This window comes from Macaca fascicularis, chromosome 1, assembly GCF_037993035.2.
Source record: "Macaca fascicularis isolate 582-1 chromosome 1, T2T-MFA8v1.1".
Classification (NCBI taxonomy): Eukaryota; Metazoa; Chordata; class Mammalia; order Primates; family Cercopithecidae; genus Macaca; species Macaca fascicularis.
Window position 1 is genome coordinate 139,912,589 of NC_088375.1, and position 25,992 is coordinate 139,938,580.

At 35.8% G+C, this 25,992-nt stretch overlaps 1 protein-coding gene across 4 annotated transcripts in view; it reads right to left on the minus strand.

The window, feature by feature from the left end:
• Positions 1–905: 905 nt before the first annotated feature.
• ABCD3 (ATP binding cassette subfamily D member 3) overlaps positions 906–25,992 on the minus strand; it is a 101,363-nt gene continuing 76,276 nt past the window's right edge. For all 4 annotated transcript variants that reach the window (XM_065518560.2, XM_005542668.5, XM_015432616.4 and 1 more), the window contains 10 exons: positions 24,852–24,943; positions 24,693–24,765; positions 23,421–23,484; positions 16,226–16,303; positions 16,055–16,120; positions 15,870–15,959; positions 15,289–15,408; positions 8,050–8,154; positions 5,050–5,106; positions 906–3,196 (listed from right to left, as the gene is read on the minus strand). In XM_065518560.2, the coding sequence (XP_065374632.1) occupies positions 3,119–3,196; positions 5,050–5,106; positions 8,050–8,154; positions 15,289–15,408; positions 15,870–15,959; positions 16,055–16,120; positions 16,226–16,303; positions 23,421–23,484; positions 24,693–24,765; positions 24,852–24,943 (823 nt within the window). In that variant the 3' untranslated portion in view covers positions 906–3,118. The remainder of the gene's footprint in view (positions 3,197–5,049; positions 5,107–8,049; positions 8,155–15,288; positions 15,409–15,869; positions 15,960–16,054; positions 16,121–16,225; positions 16,304–23,420; positions 23,485–24,692; positions 24,766–24,851; positions 24,944–25,992) is intronic.

Below are 25,992 nucleotides of genomic sequence, written 5' to 3' on the forward strand. Positions count from 1 at the left end.
ACGTTAAGTCAAAAAATGCACTTGACGTCCAGGTAAACCCATCATAAAGCTGAAAACTTCTAAACTGAACCCTCTGTTAAGTCAGGGATGGTCTGCAATTAACCATTACACAGCAATAAAAGTGAAGGAACTATTTTGACACTTACCATGGATCAATCAGCCTCACAATACTGAGGGAAAGAAGTCATATACAAAAGGGTATCTAATATATATAAAGTCCAAAAACAGGCAAAACCAATTTATGTGATAGAAGTCAGGAGCTAATAATTGGAAGAGAACAAGAAGGAGCCTTTAGTGCTATAACAATGTTCTATTTCATTTGGTGTTTGGGTGTGGTTACGAATGTGTACGCTTTCTTAAAAATTCAGAGCCTAAATTTGTCGTTTTTGTACATATACTACAATAATATGTTTACACATTTAAAAAATGATTTAACTATATGAGGGGATGTGGCAAAAAAAAAAGGTGGTAGGGAATGTCTAAAATTGATAAACCAAGAAATAGCTATGAAGGCATATTGTTTAAAAAAATAAGATGCAATTACACCGACTAGAAGAGTTTAAAATCATTGTTCCTAAGGTTTGAAGGGGATTGCTTTTCAGTTGTTTTGGCACTTTCTTAAAGTGACATGCATATGCTATGTATATGGAAATGGTCAGAACATTCCAATTCTTCACAAAGGAAAAATCACTAACGTAGGTTTAACAAAAAAAAAGAGACAGCTTCCTGCAGCTAACAATGTCAAAGTCCATCTGTTAGAAGAAAATTCATCCTGCTTCTCAGCACAAATTATGATTTTAAACACCAAGTTTAAAAGTTAAAACTTTACATAAGGTAATGACAGATGCTATCGTATCACCGGTTTTAAGCCAAATGTTAATCATTCAGAAAGGGGGGAAAGAGACAAATGCTAGATATATTTTATTCTATTAATGCAAAACAAACTACCATCGCTGTTTCATACTTCTCATTACATAAAAACTTGTTATGAGAACACAGTGATATGTCTTGGTATGCAGCATGGTGCTCATGGATGAAAGTTCTTATTCTTTGCTTTATTCTTCGGATTAAACTACCATTTCCCAGTGTAGTTTCTGGAAGGTGTTCATAGGAATTACGTAGAAAAAGATGTTCCGTGGTCAATCACGTTTTGGAACCAATGGATTTCTTTATTGTGGGTCTTCTAAGAACCACCATTACATAATGTGATTCTCCAGAAGGATCTTCCTCTGTGCCTCAAATGGTGAGGCACTATAATATTTGTTACATAAAAAAGAAAAGAATTAAGAAAAAAAGCCCAAATTGTTGTTTTGATGGCAAGAATCATAACAAAAGCAATTATAAGGCAGCTAGGAGAATACTTCTACGAGTAGGTTTAAGGTAATCCAGAAATCTGAACATCTGAAACTTCCCCATGCCTTAAAATATTTTCCAAGACGAATAGTATCTTTTAAAGTCTCCTGGATGTTTGGTAGCATTTGTCAGGTACACAGATTTTACTGAACTTTTCTAACAGAGAAATTCATTCAATTAAAAACCACACTTGACAAAACTTTAAAAAAGAGACACTGTGCTAAAAGCATTTTCTGAATTTATTTTTGTGTTTTTCAAGTCAAGACTAAACTATGTATGTTTTCAAGTCAAGGCTGAATTATAAATGAACTTCTCTCAGTATTTAGATACCAGAATAAAAAGAACAAGCAAAAGTTGTATAGGATATCTGAGTTTTGTTTTCTTTTTTTTTTTTTTAAATCTGTACAGAAAATAAGTATACAAGTTTGCTAAACAGAAGTGGTAAAAACTGAATGTTATGTATTATGGAATTCAGTACATCAGTTTACTTCGGTAGCCAGTGATTGTTATAGTTAATTCTGCAAAAAAACAAAACCAGTTATGCAGAAACAAGAGTATAAAATGCCCCTTTCAGAAGCTCAGTTTGAGAAACTGATTTCATATCTAGCTTATTGATTATACTCAGTTTCAGTTCTCCCTGGGTAAATAATACATAAGGTCATTAATGATGTTTTGATGAACTGAAATCATCTTCTCTTAGGATCGTTCAACATAATAACCCAAATATTAAAAAGTTATTCAAGATTCACAGAGATAAAACAGTGCCTCGGAAACATAATTCACCCATGTATATATAATAATTTTATAACATACTTTTTAAACATAAAATCACAGTCAAAGACAGTGATAATAGCATTGCACACTCAGTGCATTACTTCATGTAGTGCCTTCCTATGGCTCATCTGGAGTTTAATACCAAATAACCACCACACTTCTAATAAATGGGCTTCTAACACACACAAATTTGTCTAATTCTTTAAAAAATCTAAAACTCCCATAAGACCTTGAGCCTGGCATGTTAAGGACTTTGTGTTTTAATATCCCAAACATTGGGAAGATTAGTGTGATACATGGTAACCCCTCCTTGTAAGCAAGACTGCACATATACTTTAAACAACTCAATACTGCAGACTGAGAGGGGTACATTTATCATTTAGTTAAGGAAAATCAAAATGGCTTTCCTGGAGTTAAATGCACCCAAGACACACACAAGGAATGAGTATTACTGTGGCAGCTAAAGAAATCTGCCACTGTGTAATAAATGCTGTTATGCAATGATGTTATACATTTAAATAATACATTATGATTTGTTTCCAACTACCATGGGGCACAGGAAAATGAAACTGAAGACTACCTGGCTGGAACAGGACAAATGATAACCTGGTTTTAAATAGGGTTCTTCATTGAAGGAAAAGATAGAGCCATAAAAGTCCAATTAGCTGACTTCAAATGGTTTACATCCCAGGATGAATCAGGTTACAGTGATTGAAGCCCAATTTAATTTAGGCAGGTTTTTAACCACAAGAATAAGGACATTCTTAGTACATATTAATAATTAAACCAACATATACACAATTAGCAATATCCTATATAATACTAAATGTTTTAACAACTTGTTCTCCATTATTCTATATCTAGTTAATTTGTTGCTTTGTTTTTTTTTTTTTTTAAAAACCAAGCTCAACTTTATTTTACAATGTACTTTGCATTTCTAAGTGTATTCTGTAATTATTTCATTGAAGCAGGTATAGTTCTCCAGATTTCTCTAAGAGCCAAATTCAACTGTATCTTCTGTTATCTGTTTGAATTCATAGTTGCCTCTGCCATCCATATGCAGGTAGTACTATGGGAAAGAAGGGGGAAAAAAGTCAGTAACTAAGTGAATACAGTACTGTCCTTTATGAAAAGTAAAATACAGACTTCCTCATTATTTTAAGGGAGCTAAATCTATAAGCATCCCACAAATTAGAATGCTTCCTTAACTCCATGACCAAGAATCTCAGCTACCAGTAGGTTAAACTGTGCTAAATGCAGGACTGTTCCATATGTCAGTCATTGCTTCCTGTAGCCTGATTTCCTAATCAGCTCGGAATCTCTAGTTTAAGGCTTTTTATTTGTTTTTAATTTAGTAGAGGGGAAAAAGAGCTATAAAAAGTGCCTATATATCCTAACCTCTGAAGACACAACAGCAGTTACAAAGCCTTCTGTTTTTATTTAGTGGCTTATTTGCAGAAAGCTTTCTGAGTTTCCATTTTCTGTATTACTCTTTCTTAGCTATCCTGGCCCCTCTCATTCTAGTTGTGTTCCCCTCCTTCACATGATCACTGGCCTGATGATTATTTTGCTACTTGTCTATACCTCCAAAAGAAGAGGAAAGTGAAACCCAGATGCTCTCAATTCCTCTCAATGTCCTATGGCTATAATATTTATGAACTTCTGAGAAAACACAAAGGCTTGGCTATATTTTAAAGGGCTTTCATTTCTAGTTATTCAATTTCTTGTTCAGCTCATGAAAAACTGACAAATTATAATATGCAATAAAATAATAAAAGCTATCTTTAAAAGTCATACAGTTATATACAATTTCATTGAATTTTATTAAGTACTTTCATATAGGCTACCTGTCTAATTTTCATGGTAAGCTAAGAGATAGGCAGGTAAGGATCAATAACTTCATTATACAAAGGAAGTAATTGAGGCTAGAAACACTGGTGCCTGAACCCAGGCTCTCCAACTTCAAATCCTATGCTCTTCATTTTATCACTTGTAGACTATCATCTACATCCTAAAGCTCTTGAAGGTAAAGATTGTAATTAATTTGCATCCCTTATGACACTTAGCTCAGTATCTGGCAAAAAAAACGGTCCTTAATCAGGTTATATGTTTTGTGTAGCAAGATACCCTTACCATTATTCCAATTTTTCTCAAACCCTTGCTTTTACCTAAAATTTCTATATCATTTAGGAAGAAAAAAAGGAAAAAGGAAGGAAAGAAGAGAAGAAAGGAAAGAGGGAAGGGGGAAAGACAGAAAGGAAAGAAGAAAAGAAAGGAAGAAAGGAAGGGAGGGAGGGAGGAGGAAAGAAAATAAAGAGAATTAAACTGGGTTTACTTCCAGGTTTTGAGCATTTTACATTAAGAGTTGAAAAGAACTGCCATAGTGAGAATGGCACTACTGAAGCAACAGAACAAGTAACACACGTGCACCAATGTAAGCCTCACTTGAATATCTTTGTAAATTATAGTCACTACCTAATGAATCCTATTTACTACAGTGCATTGATAAACATAGCTGACATTACTCAATCTTCCCCCTTGTAGTCCTGACCTCTATTAAAAATGCCCCTAAATTTTTTGCCATCTAATTCTTCTTAAGACTTTTTCTCCTCTGTCACTTCTGGATAAGAAAAGTTTACTTCACCATATTTGTGATAAGACTATGCAAAGTTTAGTCAGTTACTATTAACAGATAAGAGTCACTTGTAAAACTGGAGAAAAAATGTTACACCATTGCTTTCAAAACCGACAACTACAATATTTAAGAAAATCCTATTTTATAAAACAAATAAAACCGCCTTTTCTCCTTAAGACATATGTTTAAGGGAATACAAACCATACAATTTAAAACCATATTCACCAGAATTCTTATTTTAAAGAAAATAAAATTTCACTGTACCATTCAATGAAAGAAATACAAACCTCATGATGTTTCCAAAGAGATTTCCTATGAGACACAGTGAAGAGAGTGATGCCAACCTAATACAAAGAAAATGATTTAGGTTTAATCAATAACAGAGTCACAAATTAAACTAGTCCATGTACTTTAAGCTGTTAAGAGGACTGTCTTCAGTGATTAAAGTTAAAAAGCAGTGTCAATGAGAAAAAAATTACAACTGATGCCAAATGTTTATAGCAATGGAAAACACTGGCCATCAACCACATAATAAAAACTACCAGGTACTGGCATTAAGTGTATTATTCTGTTTGGGGCAAAAAACATATCTCCTAGCATGTCTCCTATTTTATTGTGAAAAACATATGAGAGGAATATGAGAAGGATAAAAATAGCCAAAGGTCAAAATCAGGAAAAATTAAATCAGTATAGCATTGTTGACAGTCAACTTGCTTCTCAAATACAGGGTCATAATCCCCTACCATAAACTATTGTTTTGGAATGTGTCTTGGAATTCAGATTTTGAAAATGTATTATTTAACACCCCCAGAGAGTTCTGAGGCAGAATTTTGTAATTAAACACATAAATGTTTCAGCAGCAACACATATGGACACTGATATTAAGTGAGACAAATAGAGTTTAAATATCTTTTGTTAGCTTAGGCAAAGTTTTACCCAGTGAACTTGCTACAAAATTATGAAAAATGTTTTGAATTTAAGCACTTTCTGGATTTCAGATTGTGAATACGTATTTATAGATCTGTACTTCAGATTTTCAAAAACAAAACAAAACAGAACAAAAACATTAATAGGTAACAGCTGTAGTTGCTCTAGATCAGTGGTTCTCAACCAAGGCGGGGAGGTTGGTGATATCTGTCCCTTGGGGGGACATTTGGCAATGACTGGAGGCATTTTTATTGTCACAACTGGAAGTACTACTGGCATCTAATGGGTAGAGGCCCAGGATGCTTTCTAAACATCCTCCAGTGCACAGCAACCCCCAGCCCTGCCCAACCAGGAATTACCAGTCAAAAGGTCAATAGTGCCAAGACCAAGAAACCCCACTCTGGGTCACTGTTCCTCCAAGTGGATCACTCAAGGCTGGCAAATGCATGCTTAGGGCATCTGGGAAATTTTTACCATGGTTTCTTAATTTCATTTTCATTTTGATAATAATTTTTAAAAGATCATTATAAGTATATTCTGGGTCATTTTTACCATGAGATTGAAGTTCCTAAGTTTGTATTTACACCTCTGATTGCCAAAGTGATAAAACATAAAACTTCAAATGTGTTTGCCTGCACTTTAAAAAGGAACTTAAATTGGTTAGGAATTGCATAATAAAATAAACATATTATCAGTATTAATAAAACATATATTTCAACCATACCACACTTTTCTGATTTTTCAAAGCTCATTTCAGGTATTATTTCTCTGTTCATGATTCTACAATAGTTGGATTAGATATCTACTTAATGCACACATTCTTTATATGAGGATATAAAAAATATATGGAGTATATGTCAAAATAAAAAGCAAAATGCAAAATAATAAAATTTGAACCTCAGATTCTATCTTTCCTTAGTTAAATCCCAAACCACTGGTTTAGTTTCATCTAAATGGTATCATAGGTCTCTTTAATGTTGCAAGTTTGAAACTGTATTTGTTTTGTCTGTATTTAATGTGTAACTTTATATTAATTTTGTAGCTGTAAAAGAGCTCTAGGCTTAAGGAGTTCACACCTCATTTCATGTTTATACATGTTTAAGTGCTATCACACTAATTTAAATTATCAATGAGGCCCCATATGAATTTTCTTTTAAATGGAACTGATGTTTTACAGAATTTATACAGTCTTCTGTGGGGATTTCAAGCCTATACCTAGGGCATAAGAGGAAACCACGTGGTCAAAATTACCAGCAAAGAGCCGCTATGTTATTGAATTAAGTGCAGACTACATGGTTTTATGTATATGAGAATACCATAAACATCTCTAATACCTATGAAATTTGAAAACCAACATGAACAAATGTATAATTATATATTACCAAGGCAAATTCAGAATAGAAAATAAATCATTAACAAGATAAAATCAGTAGTTAAAATCTTTCTACAAAGAATACCAAATTTATTCTTTTATCATCACACTAGTGCTTCTTAAACTTTAATGTGCATTTGAATCATCTTAGAATTTTGTTAAAATGCAGATTCTGGTTTAGCAGGGCTTAATAGTAGGAATTCATACTATATATACTCAATATGACCTTTATTATTTATTGAGAACTCCCAAAGAACGAATACAAAATGTTAAAAATCCTCATCTACCTCATTTACTTATATAGAAACTATAAAATGGCTAGGATATACTACATTTGTTCCAAAATTTAACCACAGTATAGATGTTGGTAACAATTTCTCAAAGAAAGAAAAAAAAAGAAAGAAAATTGATACTACTGAATAATTACTTAAAGAATGGAACCAATAAAGACAGCCTCAGACTTGGCTACTAAAAGCAGCTTTGGTAAAATAGTGCTCAGGCTAGAAAATAAAACGAATAAATTAAAAATTGCCAAATAATTATTGTTGAGTCTTATTCATTTAAAAAAAACCCTAATTTTAGATAAAGTTAATGGAATAAATTAAGAAAAGCGCAATTTATTAACTCTGAGTATAAGTAATGAGGTAAAGGGGAATAGATTTAAATATGTTGTTTTATATCTCATTAATATATTAATACTAATATAGTAATGCTAATATATTGAGATATAAAACAACATATTTAATATTAATGCGATATAAAACAACATATTTAAATCTATTTCTATATATAAAGAGATTATATACAGAATTGTATTTATAATTATTTTTCTTTTACTCATATGTTTTAAATCTTTATTAAAACAAGAAATCTTTGGGTAGAAATTGTGTTACTTTTTGACTTGGAATCTTCTCTTTGGACAGATTTGGACACAGTTTACACTAGGAAAGAGGCCATGGCTTCTCAAACTGAGCACCTGCACACTTACCTTTCGACAATGACTGTAAATGTAGCCTTCCACGTCGACACTAACTGCACTTGTGCATTCGTCCAAAATGGCAAACTGGGGTTTATGATAAAATAATCTTGCCATCTGAAGCATAAAAAAAAAATTTTTGTGTAAAACACAGGCAGAGACCTAAAATTAATAAGCCGAAACAAACAAGTTAAATATGCATTTGCAGTCTTGTAAATCAAAAGTATAAAAATTATTCTAATTCAAAATATCTACTTCCCAGAAATAGAAACAATATAAACATAACTGTTTTCACTGTCATCCTGAACAAAGGGAAAAATGTACTTCATGGTAAATATTAATTGCTCGGAGTAAAACACAAAACTTAAGACTGATGAGAGAGGGAGTTTCAAACTAGTATTAAAGAAAGCTCACTAAACAAATAAGATTACAGAATACATATTTTAACCAAATCTCAGAATTCAGACTAGATGACTCTGATGCAAAAAGGTCTCTATTTTAAATATTTTATTGCTTAAGTAATGGTACCAATTACTATTCTCACCAATAATTTTTTATTGTACCTGTTTTATATCCCCATTGTCAGTTCTGGTTGTGCTCATTTTTTTAAGCCTTTGCTAATTTTATAAATGAAAATTAATATCAAAATTATAGCATACATTTCTTTGACTATCAGGAATGATGAACATTTTCCCACATTTTTGTTCCCATGTATTTTCTGGGGACCGTTTATTCTGATCTTTTGTGTAACAGATATTCCAATTTTTGTCATCTGCCCCCTGAAAAGATCTCCATGTTTAAGACCAGTGGGGCAGTCTTCTATCCTTAATTTATCTTCTCTGCAACATTCTCCTTAGAAGACCACTCCATCCTTCTTGAGAAAGTGATAGTAAAACCATGCACATAAGTTTCCTCCTACTTCTGAGGATCCTTTTTCAGTTTCTTTTCTAGCACTTTCTCCTCCACTTGACCATTAAATACAGGAGCTCCTTAGGGCTAATTTCTAGGTCTCCTTCTCTTTTTCCTGTATTCTATCTCTCAGTGATCTCATCCAATCTTCTGATTTCAAATAGTATTTACATTCTATAAACTTGCAATATGCATCTCTCACTCATACTTCTCTATTTCCAGATATATAAAAATTTCGGCCAGGCACAGTGGCTCATGCCTATAATCCCAGCACTTTGTGAGGCTGTGGCAGGAGCATTGCTAGAGATCAGGAGTTTGAAACCAGCCCAGGCAACACAGGGAAACCACATCTCCACTTAAAAAAAAAAAAAAAAAAAAAAAAAATTAGCCAAGCATGATGGTGTTCACCTGTGGTTCCAACTACTCAGGAGGCTAAGACAGGAGGGCTTGAGCCCAGTAGGTCAAGGCTGTAGTGAGCTATGATCAGGCCACTGCACTCCAGCATGGCTGAAACAGCAAGATGCTATCTCAAAAAACAAAAATTTAAAATTTCACATATTTAAAAAATTAAAAATAAAAATTCCTATTCGAGTTTTTACTTGGGTATCTCACAAGACTCTCAAATGTTAAAAGTCTAAAACTCAAATGTAATTTCTAGATTTTCCCTCTAAAATCCATTCCCTTCCCTAATCTTGAACACTTCAGCAAATAAACTATCAAACAGTTGTTCCAGCTAGAAAGCCAGGAGTCCTCCCTGGTCTGGTCCTTCCCTTTTCCTCTTCCCTTTCACTCTCCCACCACTATTTTTAAAATGAACTAAAAAGTCCATTCAAGTAAGAAATGTGAAGTTTCAAGTTCACTCCCTTTTCCTCATCTCCACAAACATGCCCTTGGCCCAGAGCATACTCATCTCCTGTCTGGATAGACTACAAGTAAGCTCCTACCACTTCTGCTGCTCCTCTCCAGTCCACTCTCCATATAACCAGAGAACATCTTTCACACATGTCAATCAGGGAACTTCACTCTCTGGCTTAAAACCTTTCAACAACTTCCCATTTCACTTAAAATTCAAACTCCTTACCATGGTCTACAAGACCTGCACGATCTTATTCCTATTTACTCTAACCTCAACATTCTAGCCAACACCACCTCCTCTCAACTGCTAGGAACAAGGTGCCTTATGCCTTAGAGGCTTAAGCACACGTCATTCTTTTCGTATGTCTTAAATGCCTTACTCTGCTCCTTAGAGCTTTCAAATTTCTGCTTATAATGTCATATTCTCAGGCAATCCTACCCTCATCCCTAACCACAATCCAAGTGGGTCCTTTCTGTAACACCTCTGAAGCACTTCATATATTGTGAATTGTATATTTGTCTTTGTCTACCTGCCTAAGCTGTAAGATTTACAAAAGCTGGGGCAGAACATGGTGGTTCATGCCTATAATCCCAGCACTTTGCGGGGCTGAGGAGGGCAGATCACTTGAGGCTAGGAGTTCGAGACTAGCCTGGCCAACATGGTGAAACCTTGTATCTACTAAAAATACAAAAATGAGCCAGTCATGGTGGCGCATGCCTGTAGTCCCAGCTACCGGGAAGGCTGAGGAACAAGAATCGCTTGTACCTGAGAGGTGGAGGTTGCAGTGAGCTAAGCTTGTGCAACTGCACTCCAGCCTGGGTAACACTCAGCCTGGGTGAGACTCTGTCTCAAAAAAAAAAAAAAAATGCAGAAAAGCAGAGACTGTTTTAATCACTACTACGTACTGAATACTTATATATGGGTAGCATTCAAATATCTAATAAATGAATGACTAAAATAGCTTTCCACCTATTTGCATGAGGTGAGGAAGGGGAGGCAGCAAGTATAGACTATGAAGAAGTTCAACTGTGCAGAAAATGAAAGGTACAGACCACAGGGAAGCTTTGGCTAAGGCTGAGTTTGCTTTTTAGATCAAAGAGACCTGAAAAATGTCTTTCTGCAAGAGAAGGACTAGAAGAGGTTAAATGTAGGTGGGGGCTGAGGGAGGGGACATAACCGAAGGAAAAGGATGTGATAAAGTCAGAAGACAGAGGGTCTATAAACATAGATGGAGATATTAGCCTTTCTCAAGAAAGATGACATATCTTCCACAGACAGTGGAAGTAGGAAGGTCAGGACAGAGCAGCACACACTTAATTAAGAGGAATGGTTATCTGAGGGCATTCCACCAATGTCTCTCCTCTCTGCTCCCAAAAGACTCTGTGCATACCTCCCTCCTCACACTTAGTACATGACATGGACATTTTCTCATCACGTGTCTCTCTCTCCCACTATGTTGTCAACTACTTAATGCCACAATACAAGAAAGTTGTAAAGCAGGAGTGTCCAATTTTTTTGGTTTCCCTGGGCCACATTAGAAGAATTGTCTTGGGTCACCCATAAAATACACTAACACTAACGATATCTGATGAGCTTAAAAAAAAAATCACGGCTGGGTGCAGTGGCTCATGAGGTCTGGAGATCGAGACCATCCTGGCTAACACAGTGAAACCCTGTCTCTACTAAAAATACAAAAAATACAAAAAAATTAGCCGGGCGTGGTGGCGGGCGCCTGTAGTCCCAGCTACTCGGGCGGCTGAGGTAGGAGAATGGCGTGAACCCGGGAGGCGGAGCTTGCAGTGAGCCAAGATCACGCCACTGCACTCCAGCCTGGGCAACAGAGCAAGACTCCGCTTCAAAAAAAAAAAAAAAAAAAATTCACGCCCACAAAAAATTCTCATAATATTTTAAGAAAGTTTATGAATTTGTGTTAGCTTGCATTCAAAGCTGTCCTGGGCTGCATGCATCCGTGAGCTGCAGGTTGGGCAAGTTTGTTGTAAAGTGAATAAGCATATGCACACTGGAGCCATACTGCTTGCCTTAAGCCTGACAAAGCCCCCACCATCAGCTTTAACATTTACTAGCTGTCTTTGCTTGGCCAGTTACTGAACTGTACAGAAGTTCAATCTCCTCTGTAAAATGGGGCATTTCGGCCAGGCGCAGTGGCTCACACGTAAAATCCCAGCACGTTGGGAGGTCGAGGCAGGCGGATCATTTGAAGTCAGGAACTTGAGACCAGCCTGGCCAACATGGTGAAACCCCGTCTCTACTAAAAAAAAAATACAAAAATTAGCCAGGTGTGGTGGTGCTTGCCTGTAATCCCAGCTACTTGGGAGGCTGAGGCAGGAGAATCTCTTGAACCTGGGAGGCGGAGGTTATGGTGAGCTGAGATCGTGCCACTGTACTCCAGCCTGGGTGACAGAATGAGACTCTGTCTCAAAGAAAAAAAACAAAAACAAAACAGGAGGGGTGGCATTCCCAGTTCTTACCTCACAGGACTGCTGTGACGATGAAATGAGATCACCTGTGTAAGGTGCCTGACATACTGTCTGTCATCTATTCAGCACTCAATAAAAATTAGCTGTCATTGAACTGAAATAATAGCCTATCTTCTTTGAGAAGTAGAAGGCAAGTTATTCTGCCAAGTGCGGTGGGTTAAGTAATGGGGTAAAAAACCCAAAATTGGTAGTTTTAAAATGATTGTCATGAAAAATGAGAGGAGGATAAAAATAAGTAAAATGATTGCTAAGCCATGCTGTGAGCCCATCTGATGTTTTTTAGCTGTGCTCAGAAGAGTGGTTAGAGAAGTGCCAAGGCAAAGAACTGCCAAGGCAAATACTTGGGTTGGGATTTAGGTAATAGGATGACACAAAGTGTGGGAAAGGAAGTTAAGGGGAAGGGATGAACTGTTCATTCCTTAAGAAATACATCTTATCTCCTATAGGCCATGCCCTGGATTATGAAGTCTGTACTGGACAGTAAAGGAGGCAGAGACAGAAAAGGACTGATCAGTTGTAAGAAAAGGGAAGGATCAATATTCTAGAGATCTCAGGGAATTTGAGAAAGGGGCATAGTTGCTTAAGGTTAAAAAAAAAAGATTTACAAAAATGGATTTAAAAAAACACTAAAAATTTTATAACAGTGATATCTCTGGTAAAGGGGTTTGGCCCAATTTATACTTAAATAAATATTCCACTTTTCTATCATATATACTTTTTCATAATTCAAAATAAGAAAACTCATTAGAAATTCATAAGAAAACTCATAAGAAAATTCATAAGAAACTCATAAGAAAACTCATAATTCAAAATTAGAAAACTCAAAATAAGAAAACTAAATAGAAGAGCAAGAAAAAATGGAGTGGAAAAGGTAACTTTTGGTCAGAAACACAAGATACCCCAAATTGTGACATTAGCTTGAGCAACCCTGGCTGACTCACTGTTCTAAGTGGCTAGGCCTTTTAGGTCTGTTCTTCCTAAAAATTATAATACCTATTTCCCCCCAACTTTCTACTTTGGTAATTTTCAATCCTACCAAAAAACTGAAAGGACAGTAAAATGAACACACATATACACTCTTGACCTAATTTCACCAATGTTAATATTTGTAGCGTTAGCCTTCTCCTTTCCCCACTCTGAAACAAAACAACAGGCTCTCTTTCCCACATCACATTCAATTCTCCAGACATTGGCTTACACAGAACACACCCTGCCAATGGCTTAGCCATGCTCCAATTATATATGCAGCAGTGTCACAGGTGACCTTTCCCCATTTCCCAAACACTTGTGTTGGATCATCTGTTTTTTGGTTTTTTTGTTGTTTTTTTTTCCTTTTGAGACGGAGTCTTGCTGTGTTTGCCCAGGCTAGACTGCAGTGGCGTGATCTCAGCTCACTGCAACCTATGTCTCCTGGGTTGAAGCGATTCTCCTGCCTCAGCCCCCCACTGCTCTGGGCACGCCTTTGAATTCCTAATCTTCAAATAAAAATTATCCCCTCTGTATTTTTATACCACACACACAGAGTTCCTCGGTTTAAGTACATTCATTATTCATTCTCTCAGTTTCCATCGTGTTCATTTCTGAACCATATGCTTCCATTTTCTCTGAAGACATAGCACAGAAATTTAAAGTTGTTTTGCAGTTCTTGATTTGCAGTTATTTCTACAGTCATCTTCTAAATTGACTCTAGAAATGCCTAATCATTTCAAATTTTCACTTCTTCAGCCTAATTTCCATTTTGAATATAGCTATTATCTCTCCCATTTATGATTCATTCTTCACACTAGATTCATCTCACATCACAGCACTAGCCAGGCAAGTCACACTATTAAGTTAATATTAACCTCATGTAGAGTGGGTATGATTTTGGGAAAAATAAGCTGCAAAATCAGGGACTTGGAGGTAACAAAAAGGTAGAATATAACCTGAATATAATGGGTCAGAAATTCTGCCATAAGCCAATTTCTTTCGCTTTCTTTCCTTAGCTATAGTTTTCTCTAATCTCCACGAGGCTAATACTCTGCAGCGGGAGAGGAGAATCTCTTGCTTGGATCTATTCAAACTATGGAATATATCGTTAAAAAAAATGACTCTTCATGAAGTTGCCCCTCTTGACAAGGTAGCCAAACTACCGCTTTTAAAATTTTTATTTATTTATTTATTTTTAGAGAGAGGATGTCCCTCTATTGCCCAGCCTGGAGTGCCATGGTGTGTGATCACAGCCCACTGCAGCCTCAAACTCCTGGACTCAAGCAATCTTTCCACATCCCAGTAGCTAGGACTATAGGCATGTGCCACTACACCCAGAAAATTTTAAAATTTTTTTGTAGAGAAAGGGTCTTGCTATGTTGCCCAGGCTGGTCTCATTCTTCTGTGTAGTGTTTAGTGCATATTTTTGGTTTGGGACAAGTTTAGTCATCCTAACAATTAAAGTAGTTTCTTTCAAATGCTTGTTTATATTAGGAAAACTTAAAAATTCTAAGTAAACTTTAAGTAGTGGATACCGAACCTTGAAACAAAAACATACATATAGTAGAGGAAAAGGGCAAGAACAGAATAAAGATAAAATCTGAATGGATCATTTCTAATACCTTCAGCTATTTCAGAAGAAAAGTCTGAGTGAGACAAAAGAGATGTCTATAGGGAAGAGACATGAGAAGAAATTTCATAACCCAGCCAGGATTACCTTATATCCCAGGACTAATGAGTTACAGAGTTTCTCTGAACTTTTAGAAAAATGGATTACTGGTATATAGTTGGATCTGCAGCTTTCCCTTTCATAGGTACTGGCAGGATTATTTATGAATTTTTCAGAATTCCAAATTTACATGCAAGTTAAAGATTTTCAAGCACTTTTATGATAATTTAAACTAATCCATACTGAAACAGCTGCTGAATAAAAAAATATAAGATGAAACTCTGTATCCTGATTAATCAAAATGCTGGAACCAGTTGCATTCTTGTGCAATTTCTTCAGAGTATACTTACTGCCATTCTTTGCTTTTCTCCACCACTCAGTACATCCATCCAATCCTGAACGCTGTCCCAGCCTCCTTCACGTTCAAGGATATGACCCAACTGGACGTTGTCTAAGTATTCCTTCAGTACCTTTCAGCAAAATGATTAAAGGGAAATCAAACTTAATATAAGCCAACATTCTAAATCTTGGTTTATTTTTTAAACTGGAATCACTGTAATTCTATTATCTGTACCACTTAAAAGATACATTTCAAAAAAGAATGTGGCACAAGGTAGCCCTGAATCTTTCAACTCCTAGCTACACTAAACTTGACAAAATATGTCTAGTAGCTTAAAAAGAATAACACTATTGTACATAATAAAAGGATGATGGCAATGAGAAAACAAACAATAGTGCAAAGGTTAAGATTAACCTCTTTTTAAGCCAAGGGATTATCATCTTACCTCAGCTTAGAAAATCATAATTAATGGCTTTGGAAGGCATTACAGATTAAGATAAACTACCTGGCATTTAAAATACTTAATTGATTAAAATAAACAATCTGAAATGGAGTATTTTCAGTGGATCTAGGATATAAACGTTTCCTTACTAAGTCAGATATTCCCTTCCTTTTCTGATCTTCTCGTCCATCTGGATATATCACTTGGTCTCGAAGTGTTCCAAGGGTCATGTAAGGTCTCTGACAGTAGTAGAGCAAAAGTCATTAGAAGAAACATTAAAAAATAAATAAACAAAAGGATCTTTAAATCAAAGATAACTCAAGCTAGGTCTTACTTGAGGAACATAAAATAACTTTCCTCTCTCGGGTTTAGTTAGACGTCCTCCAAAAAGAGGCCATAACTATTAAAAAAAGAGAGAAGGGAGAAGAACAATTGTAAAATTTGCAAAGTGGTAGACAGTATGGCAAAATAAGACTGCAAAATTTTGAGGCCAACTTGTACTTACTTCACCAAGCACACGGAAAAGAGAACTCTTTCCGCAGCCATTAGGACCACAAATTAGAACATTAGCCCCAGATTGAACCTGAAAAAAAAAAATCAGTCTGTGAAGTAATTAAATCAAATTAACATACACTCAATGAACATTTCCTTAGACTCAAGTATTAATAGCTCCTGGCTAATTATAAGCCTTCTATTTGTCTGTAAATGTAGCATTAGGTAGAGCAGTAAAGAGGTATTGTAAAGGGACCTTTTACTTTGTTTACTTCCAATTCTTACCATTACTTTTTTTTTCACTTAAAAAATTATTATTGCTGGGTACGGTGGCTCACAGGAGGATCGCTTGAAACTGGGAGTTTGAGACTAACCTGGGAGATGAAGTGAGACCCTCATCTCCACAAAAAATAAAAATAAAAAATTAGGCAGGTGTGGTGATGCACACCTGTAGTCCCAGCTACTCGGGAGGCTGAGGTGGGAGGATTGCTTGAGTCCAGCAGTTCAAGGATGCAGTGAGCTATGATGTCACCTAGGCTGACAGAACAAGACCACATCTATATACATGTATGTATAAATAAATAAATAAATTGACTGATATCAACTTAAGATAGAAGAACTAAAGTTTAAAAAACTGAGAATTCTTGAAAACAATAAATACATGTGTATATACAGTCTCTCTTAAAAAAATGAAAACATACTCTATGGACTGTTCTACAACTTGCTTTTACTATTTAACAATATATCACAGACATTCTTCCAGGTCAGTATATTCAGATTCCCCTATTCCTTTCCTTTAATGCCTCAAGCATCTTCCTATCAGGGGAACCCGCCCCTGATAATTCAATGTTGTTTCACGTAGGTTCTTTTCTATTTCCCTAAGTGTTGGCCGGTCTGAGAAATAAAGGGAAAGAGTACAAAAGAGAGAAATTTTAAAGCTGGGTATCTGGGGGAGACATCACATGTTGGCAGGTTCCATGATGCCCCCCCAAGCCACAAAACCAGCAAATTTTTATTAGTGATTTTCAAAAGGGGAGGGAGTGTATGACTAGGGTGTGGCTCACAGAGATCACATGCTTCACAAGGTAATAAAGTATCACAAGGCAAATGGAGGCAGGGCGAGATCACAGGAGCTGGGCAAAATTAAAATTGCTAATGAAGTTTCAGCACGAATTGTCATTGATAACATCTTACCAGGAGACAGGGTTTGAGAGCAGACGACCGGTCTGACCAAAATTTATTAGGCGGGAATTTCCTCATCCTAATAAGCCCGGGAGCACTATGGGAGACCAGGGCTTATTTCATCCCTTATCTACAACCGTAAAAGACAGACATTCCCAGAGCGGCCATTTCAGAGACCTCCCCCTAGGAACGCATTCTCTTTCTCAGGGCTGTTCCTTGCTGAGAAAAAGAATTCAGCCACATTTCTCCTACTCGCTTTCGAAAGAAGAGAAATATGACTCTATTCCGCCCGGCACTCAGGCAGCCTGACCTAATGGTTATCTCCCTTGTTCCCTGAACATCATGGTTATCCCGTTCTTTTTTCAAGGTGCCCAGATTTCATATTGTTTAAACAATTTGTGCAGTTAACGCAATCATCACAGGGTCCTGCGGCGACATATATTCTCAGTTTACAAAGATGATGGGGTTGAGATTAAAGACAGGTATAGGAAATCACAAGAGTATTGATTGGGGAAGTGATAAATGTCCATGAAATCTTCACAATTTATGTTCTTCTGCCATGGCTTTAGCCGATCCCTCCGTTCGAGGTCCCTGACTTCCCACAACATCTTCCATAGTAAGGATATACTATAACTTATTTAAACACTCCCCTTTGGCTAAATATTTAGGTCTGCATTTTGTTTTGCTCCTCTAGATAATACTGCAATGAGTGTACAAGTCAGCAAGTAAACTTATGCAATAGTAAGTAATGTTTCTGTAGATTCCATTCTTAGAAATTATAACTGTTTTATCAAAATATATGTACACTATAAATATTTACAAGTGGCACTAAATTATTCTGCAACAACATAAATGAGAAAATGTAGAGTGGTTAAGTTCTAGGCTTATGATCTTATAAGTATCTGATCAACTCTGTAAAGAATCAGAAAATCTTAGCTATAATTCTAGCTTACAACATTAAACACCAACGCAACACAACAGGAAAGAAAATATCAGAGAGATATATGAGTTACCCTAGCTGGTAACCTGCCTTTAACAAATCTGTTAAATTGGTGAGCCTTCTGTTCCTATTATTTAATTCAATGAATATTTATTGAATGCTCTCTGTCAGGCTCTGTTCTAGGCAAGTAGGCCACATTCGTGACCAAAAGAGACAAAAAACAAAAACAAAAAACCAAAAACCTCTACCTTTACTGGTTTACATTCTAGTGGCAAGAGACATACAATAAAGAATACACATAATATACAAGTTAAATAGTGTATGAAAAAATAAGTAGTTTGGAGGAAAAAACAGATAAAGGGAACTTGGAAGCGGGTGAGGGAAGTTGCATTTTTAAGGTGGTCAGAGTAGACTTTATTGAAAATGACAACTGAGTGAAACTTTGAAAGAAGGGGTGAATTAGGATTTAACTAAAAGAAGACTGTTCTAGTACCCACCTTTACCCATAAAAAGCTGGTACAGCCTGGCCAACATGGTAAAACCCTGTCTCTACTAAAAATACAAAAATTAGCCGGATGCAGTGGCATGTGCCTGTAATCCCAGCTACTAAGGAGGCTGAGGCATGAGAACTGCTTGAACCTGGGAGGCAGAGGTTGCAGTGAGCCAAGATCACGCCACTGTGCTCCAGCCTGGGTGACAGAGCAAGGCTCCATCTCAAAACAAGACAAAACAAAAAAAATGCTGGTACAAAGGCACTGAAGCAGGAACGTAGCTATCCTATTCAAAAAAAAAAAAAGAAAAAACAAAGCAGAAACAAGACTGATTTTACTGAGGAACGAACAGGAAAGAATACTAGTAGGAAATGAGATCGGAGAGGTATCAGGTAGGAGTAGGGTAGTGGCAGGCATTGAAAGGACATTGGCTTTTACTGTGACAAAACACAGAGCCATCAGCATTGTTCACAACAGCCGAAAGGTGGAAGCAAGGAAGCAACCCAAGGGGATGGATGGATACACAAAATGTGCCCCCGCCCCCCGCCACACACACACACAATGAAATGGCATTCAACCTTTAAAATGAATGAAACTCTGACACATGCTACAATATAGATGAACTTTGAGAACATTATGCTAAATGAAATAAACCAGCCACGAAAGGACAAATGCTGTATGACTTCACTTATTATGTGATCCCTAGAGCAGTCAAATTCATAGAGACAGAAAGAATGAGAGGTTACCAGGGGTTCAGGAGAGGAAGGAAGGAGAGTTATTGTTTAATGAGTACAGAGTTTCTATTTGGGATGATGGAAAAGTTCTGGAAATGGATAGTGGTGGTGGCTACATAACACTGTAAATGAACTTACTACCACTGAATCACACACTTAGAAATGGATAAAAAGCCAAATTTTATGTTTATTTTTACATTTTAAAAACTTCTTAAAAAAGAATGAAGCAGCCTGACACACAGTTGATCTAAAAGAAAATAACAATTTACACACATCATTGTTAGAGTTGTTCTAAGTGACTTTTCCAAATGAATAAACATTTTTTCTGATAATTAAAGAATCATTTTGATAGACTTCTTTTTAAATAACATAATTTCCTTATCATATAAAATTGAATATACTGAATGTTCCTCATAAAGCAAGGTTACCATATAAAATAATCATACTCTACTGTTACAGCGACGCCCTTAGAAGGTTCTAAAGTTCAGTGAGCTGTAATTAAATGGTTCCCTGCTACTACGCTTTATTTCAGTAATGTTGGCCATATATACATTCTCCCCTCCCAACTGCTCTTTGTGGTTTACAATGGTATCAATATTCCCGCCTCCAATAATACCCTTCCACATTATTTGTTGCAATATGCCAGGAAACCCCAAAAGCAGATTTGTAATGATGTATATAAATAATAACCAGACTTACTGAAATCCTGAGTTATTCTTTTATGCTCAAAATCAAGCCTGGCTAGCCTACTCAGCATTCACTTTTCTTTATTCCATGGCTTTTGGTGGTGTTGAACAAAACTTCCAATTATGATGTCAGCCATGATAAGCCAGGGATAATTTGTCTGTATTACAAGTTTATTAAGTACATATTTTTTGTGGGGTTAAATTAAGACTAAAAGCCAACAGTAACATTTACTGAAAATTACGTTCTTGACAGCATTATATTATTGAGACTCTCAGAATGCTTTACTGGATCAACCAATGCTTTGAAACACCATATTTTTACCAATAAAAATATACCCCCAAATAATACTCCTTGATAAATCCTACCTTCTATAAATTTATCATAACAAATCAAAAATTCTACACATAAATTTAAGTAAAAGAAAAATTATATAAAAATATGGTGTTTATGAAGACTGATTAGTTTCTTTAAACACTGTTAAGTACGCCTTACTGAAAAGGTAAAAATCTTAATAAGTTACAAAGCGCTTGTTTTTTGGAGACAGGGTCTCAGTCTGTAGCTCCGACTGGAGTACAGTGGTGCAATCTCTGCTCACTGTGCAACCTCTGCCTCCCTGGCACAAGCGATCCTCCCACCTCAGTCGCCTGCGTAACCAGGACCAAAGGTGTGCACCACCACACCTGGCTATTTTTTTTTGTATTTTTCAGAGACGGGGTTTTGCCACATTGCCCAGGCTGGTCTCAAACTCCTGAGTTCAAGCAATCCGCCCATCTCAGACAAAGTACTATTTTAATCCCCACATGGTAACCTGCAAGCTGTTACCTCTTAGGTTCTCTCCAGTCTACATACCTCCCAGAATAATATCTAGACAGATAAATATGGCTGTATTGGGGAATTTCTAATGGAAAATGGTATAAAATCTCTTATTCCAAAGAAGTGTTTATTATTTGGTTACAAATGTAACCCAAAAGGCAAATGAATCATAAAGTAGGAAACATTTATTTGAGAGGCCAAGTCTCAGTTTTATTATGCCTCTTTCCAAGAGGGAAAGTAATCTTTATTTTCAAGTAAGCCAGATGAGTAGAAAATAATTAGAGGTTGCAAAGAACTGAAGAATATTTGTTGACTATAGAAAGGCTATGCTAAGAAAAACAATAAAAAGACATAATGAATGTGAGAAACCCAAGTCTACTTTAGAATACTTTAAGTCAGAAAGAGGTAAGAATTCGTAACAGTGAACCAAAAAGACAGGAGTCAGAGAAACAGTTGCCAAGGGAGGAGAAAATAAGAATCACAGGATAGACACCAGGAAGTATGGAGCATGGTTATGAAGTAAAACACTCCAACAAGTAAGGACATAAGTGAGGACTTGAGACTTTCCAAATGAAATCCAAAAAACAGAAAAAATTAAGGACATTTTTAAGACTATAAAAATGAAATTATAGAAATGACAGAAGTCTATTAAAGCCAAACATAAGGGTTTTAAAAGAAAAGACTTTGAACTAAAAAAGAAAGTGACAGCTTTAGTGTGGTAACATCATGACAAAAGGTTATTATGGACCATAATCATGATCCATCTATTCTGTGTATCCCAACGCCCTTTCTCATTGTGCTTCAGTCATGTGTGTCCCTATATTGTTGGTATATTTTATTTCTGCATAGACAGAAGTGAGGGTAAGTAGGAGAAAGGGCCAAGAGGCATCCTTCAACGAAGTCTCACGTCCTTTTTATCCTTGGACAGTGGCAATAAAGGGGCTACTGGAAATGAAGCCTGGTTACCTACTTTGCCAAAGGAACATTCAAGTGACTGAAGTACCCGGAGCTACGTAAGAAAACACTTCTGCGATATGTGGAGCCAGTCGATATTTATCAACTACATTTACATTTTCTGTACTTCACCATGTATTTCCTGGCTTTGGAATAAATATGATAATAATAGACTACTCATTGTTGAATAAGTTCAAAGTACTTTGCATAACTAACAATTTTCATTTTTATAATTCATTGAAAAGAAAGTAGACATGTGCTTAATACAAATTACTAAGAGCAGAAAACTGAACACTTCCTTAAGACTGTAACAAATTAAAAACAAGTCCAATAATCATACTCTTTATTTTATAAACTATCAGACAATATTCCTTCAAAGACAGCAGTAGGAAAAAAAATCCCCACATAAAACACAAACTACAGATGGCCATGCACATAAGCATGTGGAGAGGAATTCCAGAGCTGTGCTGTCCAATACCATAGCCACTACTCACATGTGGCTATTTAATTTTAAATCATATTAATTAAATTAAAATTTAAATTGAGTTTTGCAGCTGTACTAGTAACATTTCACATGCTCAGTATCTACACATGGCTATTTTACTGGATAGTGAAAGTATAGAGCATTTCCATCATCGCAGAAAGTTCTACGGGAAAGTGTTGTTCTAGAGAAATGGTGTCTAGAATGGGGAAGATAGCCTATGTGATAGGAATTTGTTACTAATTATGAAGATTTCTGGATCTGAACCATTCATAAAGCCACAACATAGAGAAAACCTAAATAGTAACCCTTAAATCTGCCAGTCTTACACAATCATACAAAAACATTCAACTTTTGTCTTTTCTTTTTAATTTGGTCTGCCATATCCCATTTCATTAGCACAGTAGATTGAATCAACATCAGTATTTACTTGGCATGGGATTTTACTTGTTTTAGGTGAGTGTCTATTTGTAGCACTACTGTGCGACTCTTCCCCTGTTTTCATCAGTAATAAAACAGTCTGTATTTTGTTTTTATAGGTACAAATCATCCTGTACAGTCACAATAATACCAACCACATCATAAGTTTCTTTTTAATGTAAAGAGACTAAAATTATATTTGTGTTTAAATATTCATTTTACACTGGAGACTCCAATTTACTATATTTTCTATGGCTTTCTTGACATAAACTTCATTTACAAAAAGTTTTTTGGTAGTAGTATTTGAAATTTTGAAGTCCTGTCAATTAAGAAAAATAGATTTCTAAGTGTTTCAAAGACTTACTTTTTAAAGCAATTCTGTGGATTCAGAGACTAAGTCGAGCCTTAAAGTTAATTTAAATATTCAGGTAACCTTTTTTCAGTTCACATTTTAAAGATGATTTAAGCTTCTCCGTCTCAAAAAATAAATAAATAAATAAACTTACTTCAAAATTAAGGTCACGGATCAAAATATCTCCATTTGGCGTTGCTAAAGGAACATGATCAAACCTATAGAGGAAATTCAAAAAAAGAGAACTACTGTAAAGTATATAAGGAACTAATACAACTCAATACCAAAAATACAAATAATCTGATTAAAAAATGGGCAAAGGGCTTAAACACTTCTTAAAAAGAAAAAATTCAGATGGCCAACAGGCATACGAAAAGGTGCTCAACATCTCTAGTCATCAGGAAAATGCAAATCAAAACCACAATGAGATGTCACCTCTCACCTGTTAGGATGACTATTATCAAACAGACAAATGGTAAGTGTTGGCAAAGATATGCAGAAAGGAAACCTTGTATGTTGTTGGTGGGACTACAAATAGTACAGTTATTATGGAAAACAGTATGGATGTTCCTCAAAAAATTAAAAGTAGGACTACTGTATGACCTAGCAATCCCACTTCTGGGTACATTTGCAAAGGAAATAAAATCAGTATCTCAAAAAGAATCTTCCTCCCATGTCCACTCCAGCATTACTCACGATAGTCCGTATATGAAAACTACCTAAATGTCCTTCAGCTGATGAGAGGATACAGAAAATATAGTGTATATAGTGTGTATATATTCACACACACACAAAATACATACAATAGAATATTACTCCACCTTTAAAAAAGAAGGAAACCGGGCCATTTTCAACATAGATGGATCTGGAGGACATTACGTTAAGCAAAATAAGCAAGACACAAAAAGAGAAACACTATATGATCTTACTTGTATGTGGAATTTAAAATAGCCAAACTCATAGAAGTAGAGAGTAGGATGGTGGTTGCCGGGGGGTAGGGAGAGAGGAAATGGGGTTAATATCGGTCAAACGGCACAACAATTCAGTGATGCCAGATGAATAAATCCTGTAGATACACTGTACAGGGACAATAGTAGAAAATACTACATTGTATACCTGAAATTTGCTAAGACACATCTAAATTAAATTCTCACCAAACACACACAAAAATGGTAACTATGTAGAGGTGACAGGTAAATTAATTAGCCTAAATGTAATCATTTCACAACGTATACAGATATCAAAGCATCAAGTTGTATACTTTAAATATTAATATACGCAATTTTTATGTCAATGATACCTCAAAGCTGTTTTTCAAAAAAGCAGAAATAATTTTAAACACTAAGCAATTGTAAGCTGAAAAAGAAAGACTACTATGAAGTTTAACAAACATTTATGGTGCTAAAGAACCTTTTTCTGTACGTACTTTATAATGTTATCTGCAATAATGATTTCTCCAGCACCAGGTATCAAGGGAATGACTTGTACTCCTTCAATACCTTAAATGGAAAATAGGTATTAAAGCATCATATTACGTCAGCAAACACTTAAAATTGTGACCTTAAACTGTGACACTCATATTTACCCTTTTCCTGTTGTGAGACCATTGTGCGCTCATATTTGCCATGATTTAAATCCTTCAGTACTTGCATTAATTCTGTAATCCGAGCAGTAAACCTAAAATTTTAGAAAAGGAAACCATAATCAAAACTCCAGACTACTGTCACATCTTTTATTTTACACCAACATAAGTTCCTAAAATTATAATCTAGTATAAATGAAGTAACCTAACAGTCTCATCAACATAAAGTATTAATGATAGCATGCATGCTTTATTATGTTTCAGTAGGAAAGCAGGAATATAGGGATGAAGAAAGAGGTTTCCATAGGATCCCCAACTCAACAGATACTTCATTAATAGCCAAGTCAAGACAGTTATTTGCTGAGAATTTTCAGGAGGTTTCTCTTGTATACTACAACAGGACCACTACACTAGTATATTCCTTAGACCCAAGAAGTATGGACTCTGAGATCTTGTTGAAGCGGCCTATAAAGCCATGTATAAAGTTGGTCTTTCTATCCAAGGAAGGCATTCATTAAATGTATGCTGAATGCATGCTGCCTTCCTGCAAATGGAAGAATCTGAAAGATTCCCTCTTTCTTACTCTCAAGAGGGGAAAGATGAAGAGTTCTTATTATTAGATAGAAATAACTGTGGCAGTAGAGAAAAATCAAAACTAACAACGAGAGGTTGGAGATAACAAAAATGACCATGATTGCCAAAGAGAAAGTATTCTGCATCGAAGAAGAAAACAGGATTTTTCTCTGAATAACAAGCAGAAACCTCCTAAAGCAAACTTTGGGAGGTGATGAATGCTTATGATCTTGATGGTTTCACAGGTGTATAACTTATCCCCATGTTCATCAAATTGTATACATTAAATAGGAACAGTTTCTTATATGTCAATCATACCTCAACAAAGTGGAGAAAAGAGAAAGAAAGGAAGGCAGGGAGAGGGAGGGAGGGAGGGAAGAGAAAGACATACACACCTACAGAGGAAGAGAAAGAGAAAGAGAGAGAGAGAGTGAAAGGAAACATCCTTAAGAAACAGAAAAGAACCTTACATACCATGAACTGTCAAGCCATAAGAAAAGTTAACAAGTAGGAAGAATGTTAGTATTCTCATGAAAGAGACTCTACTCATAGTAGTTAACAACTTCTATAT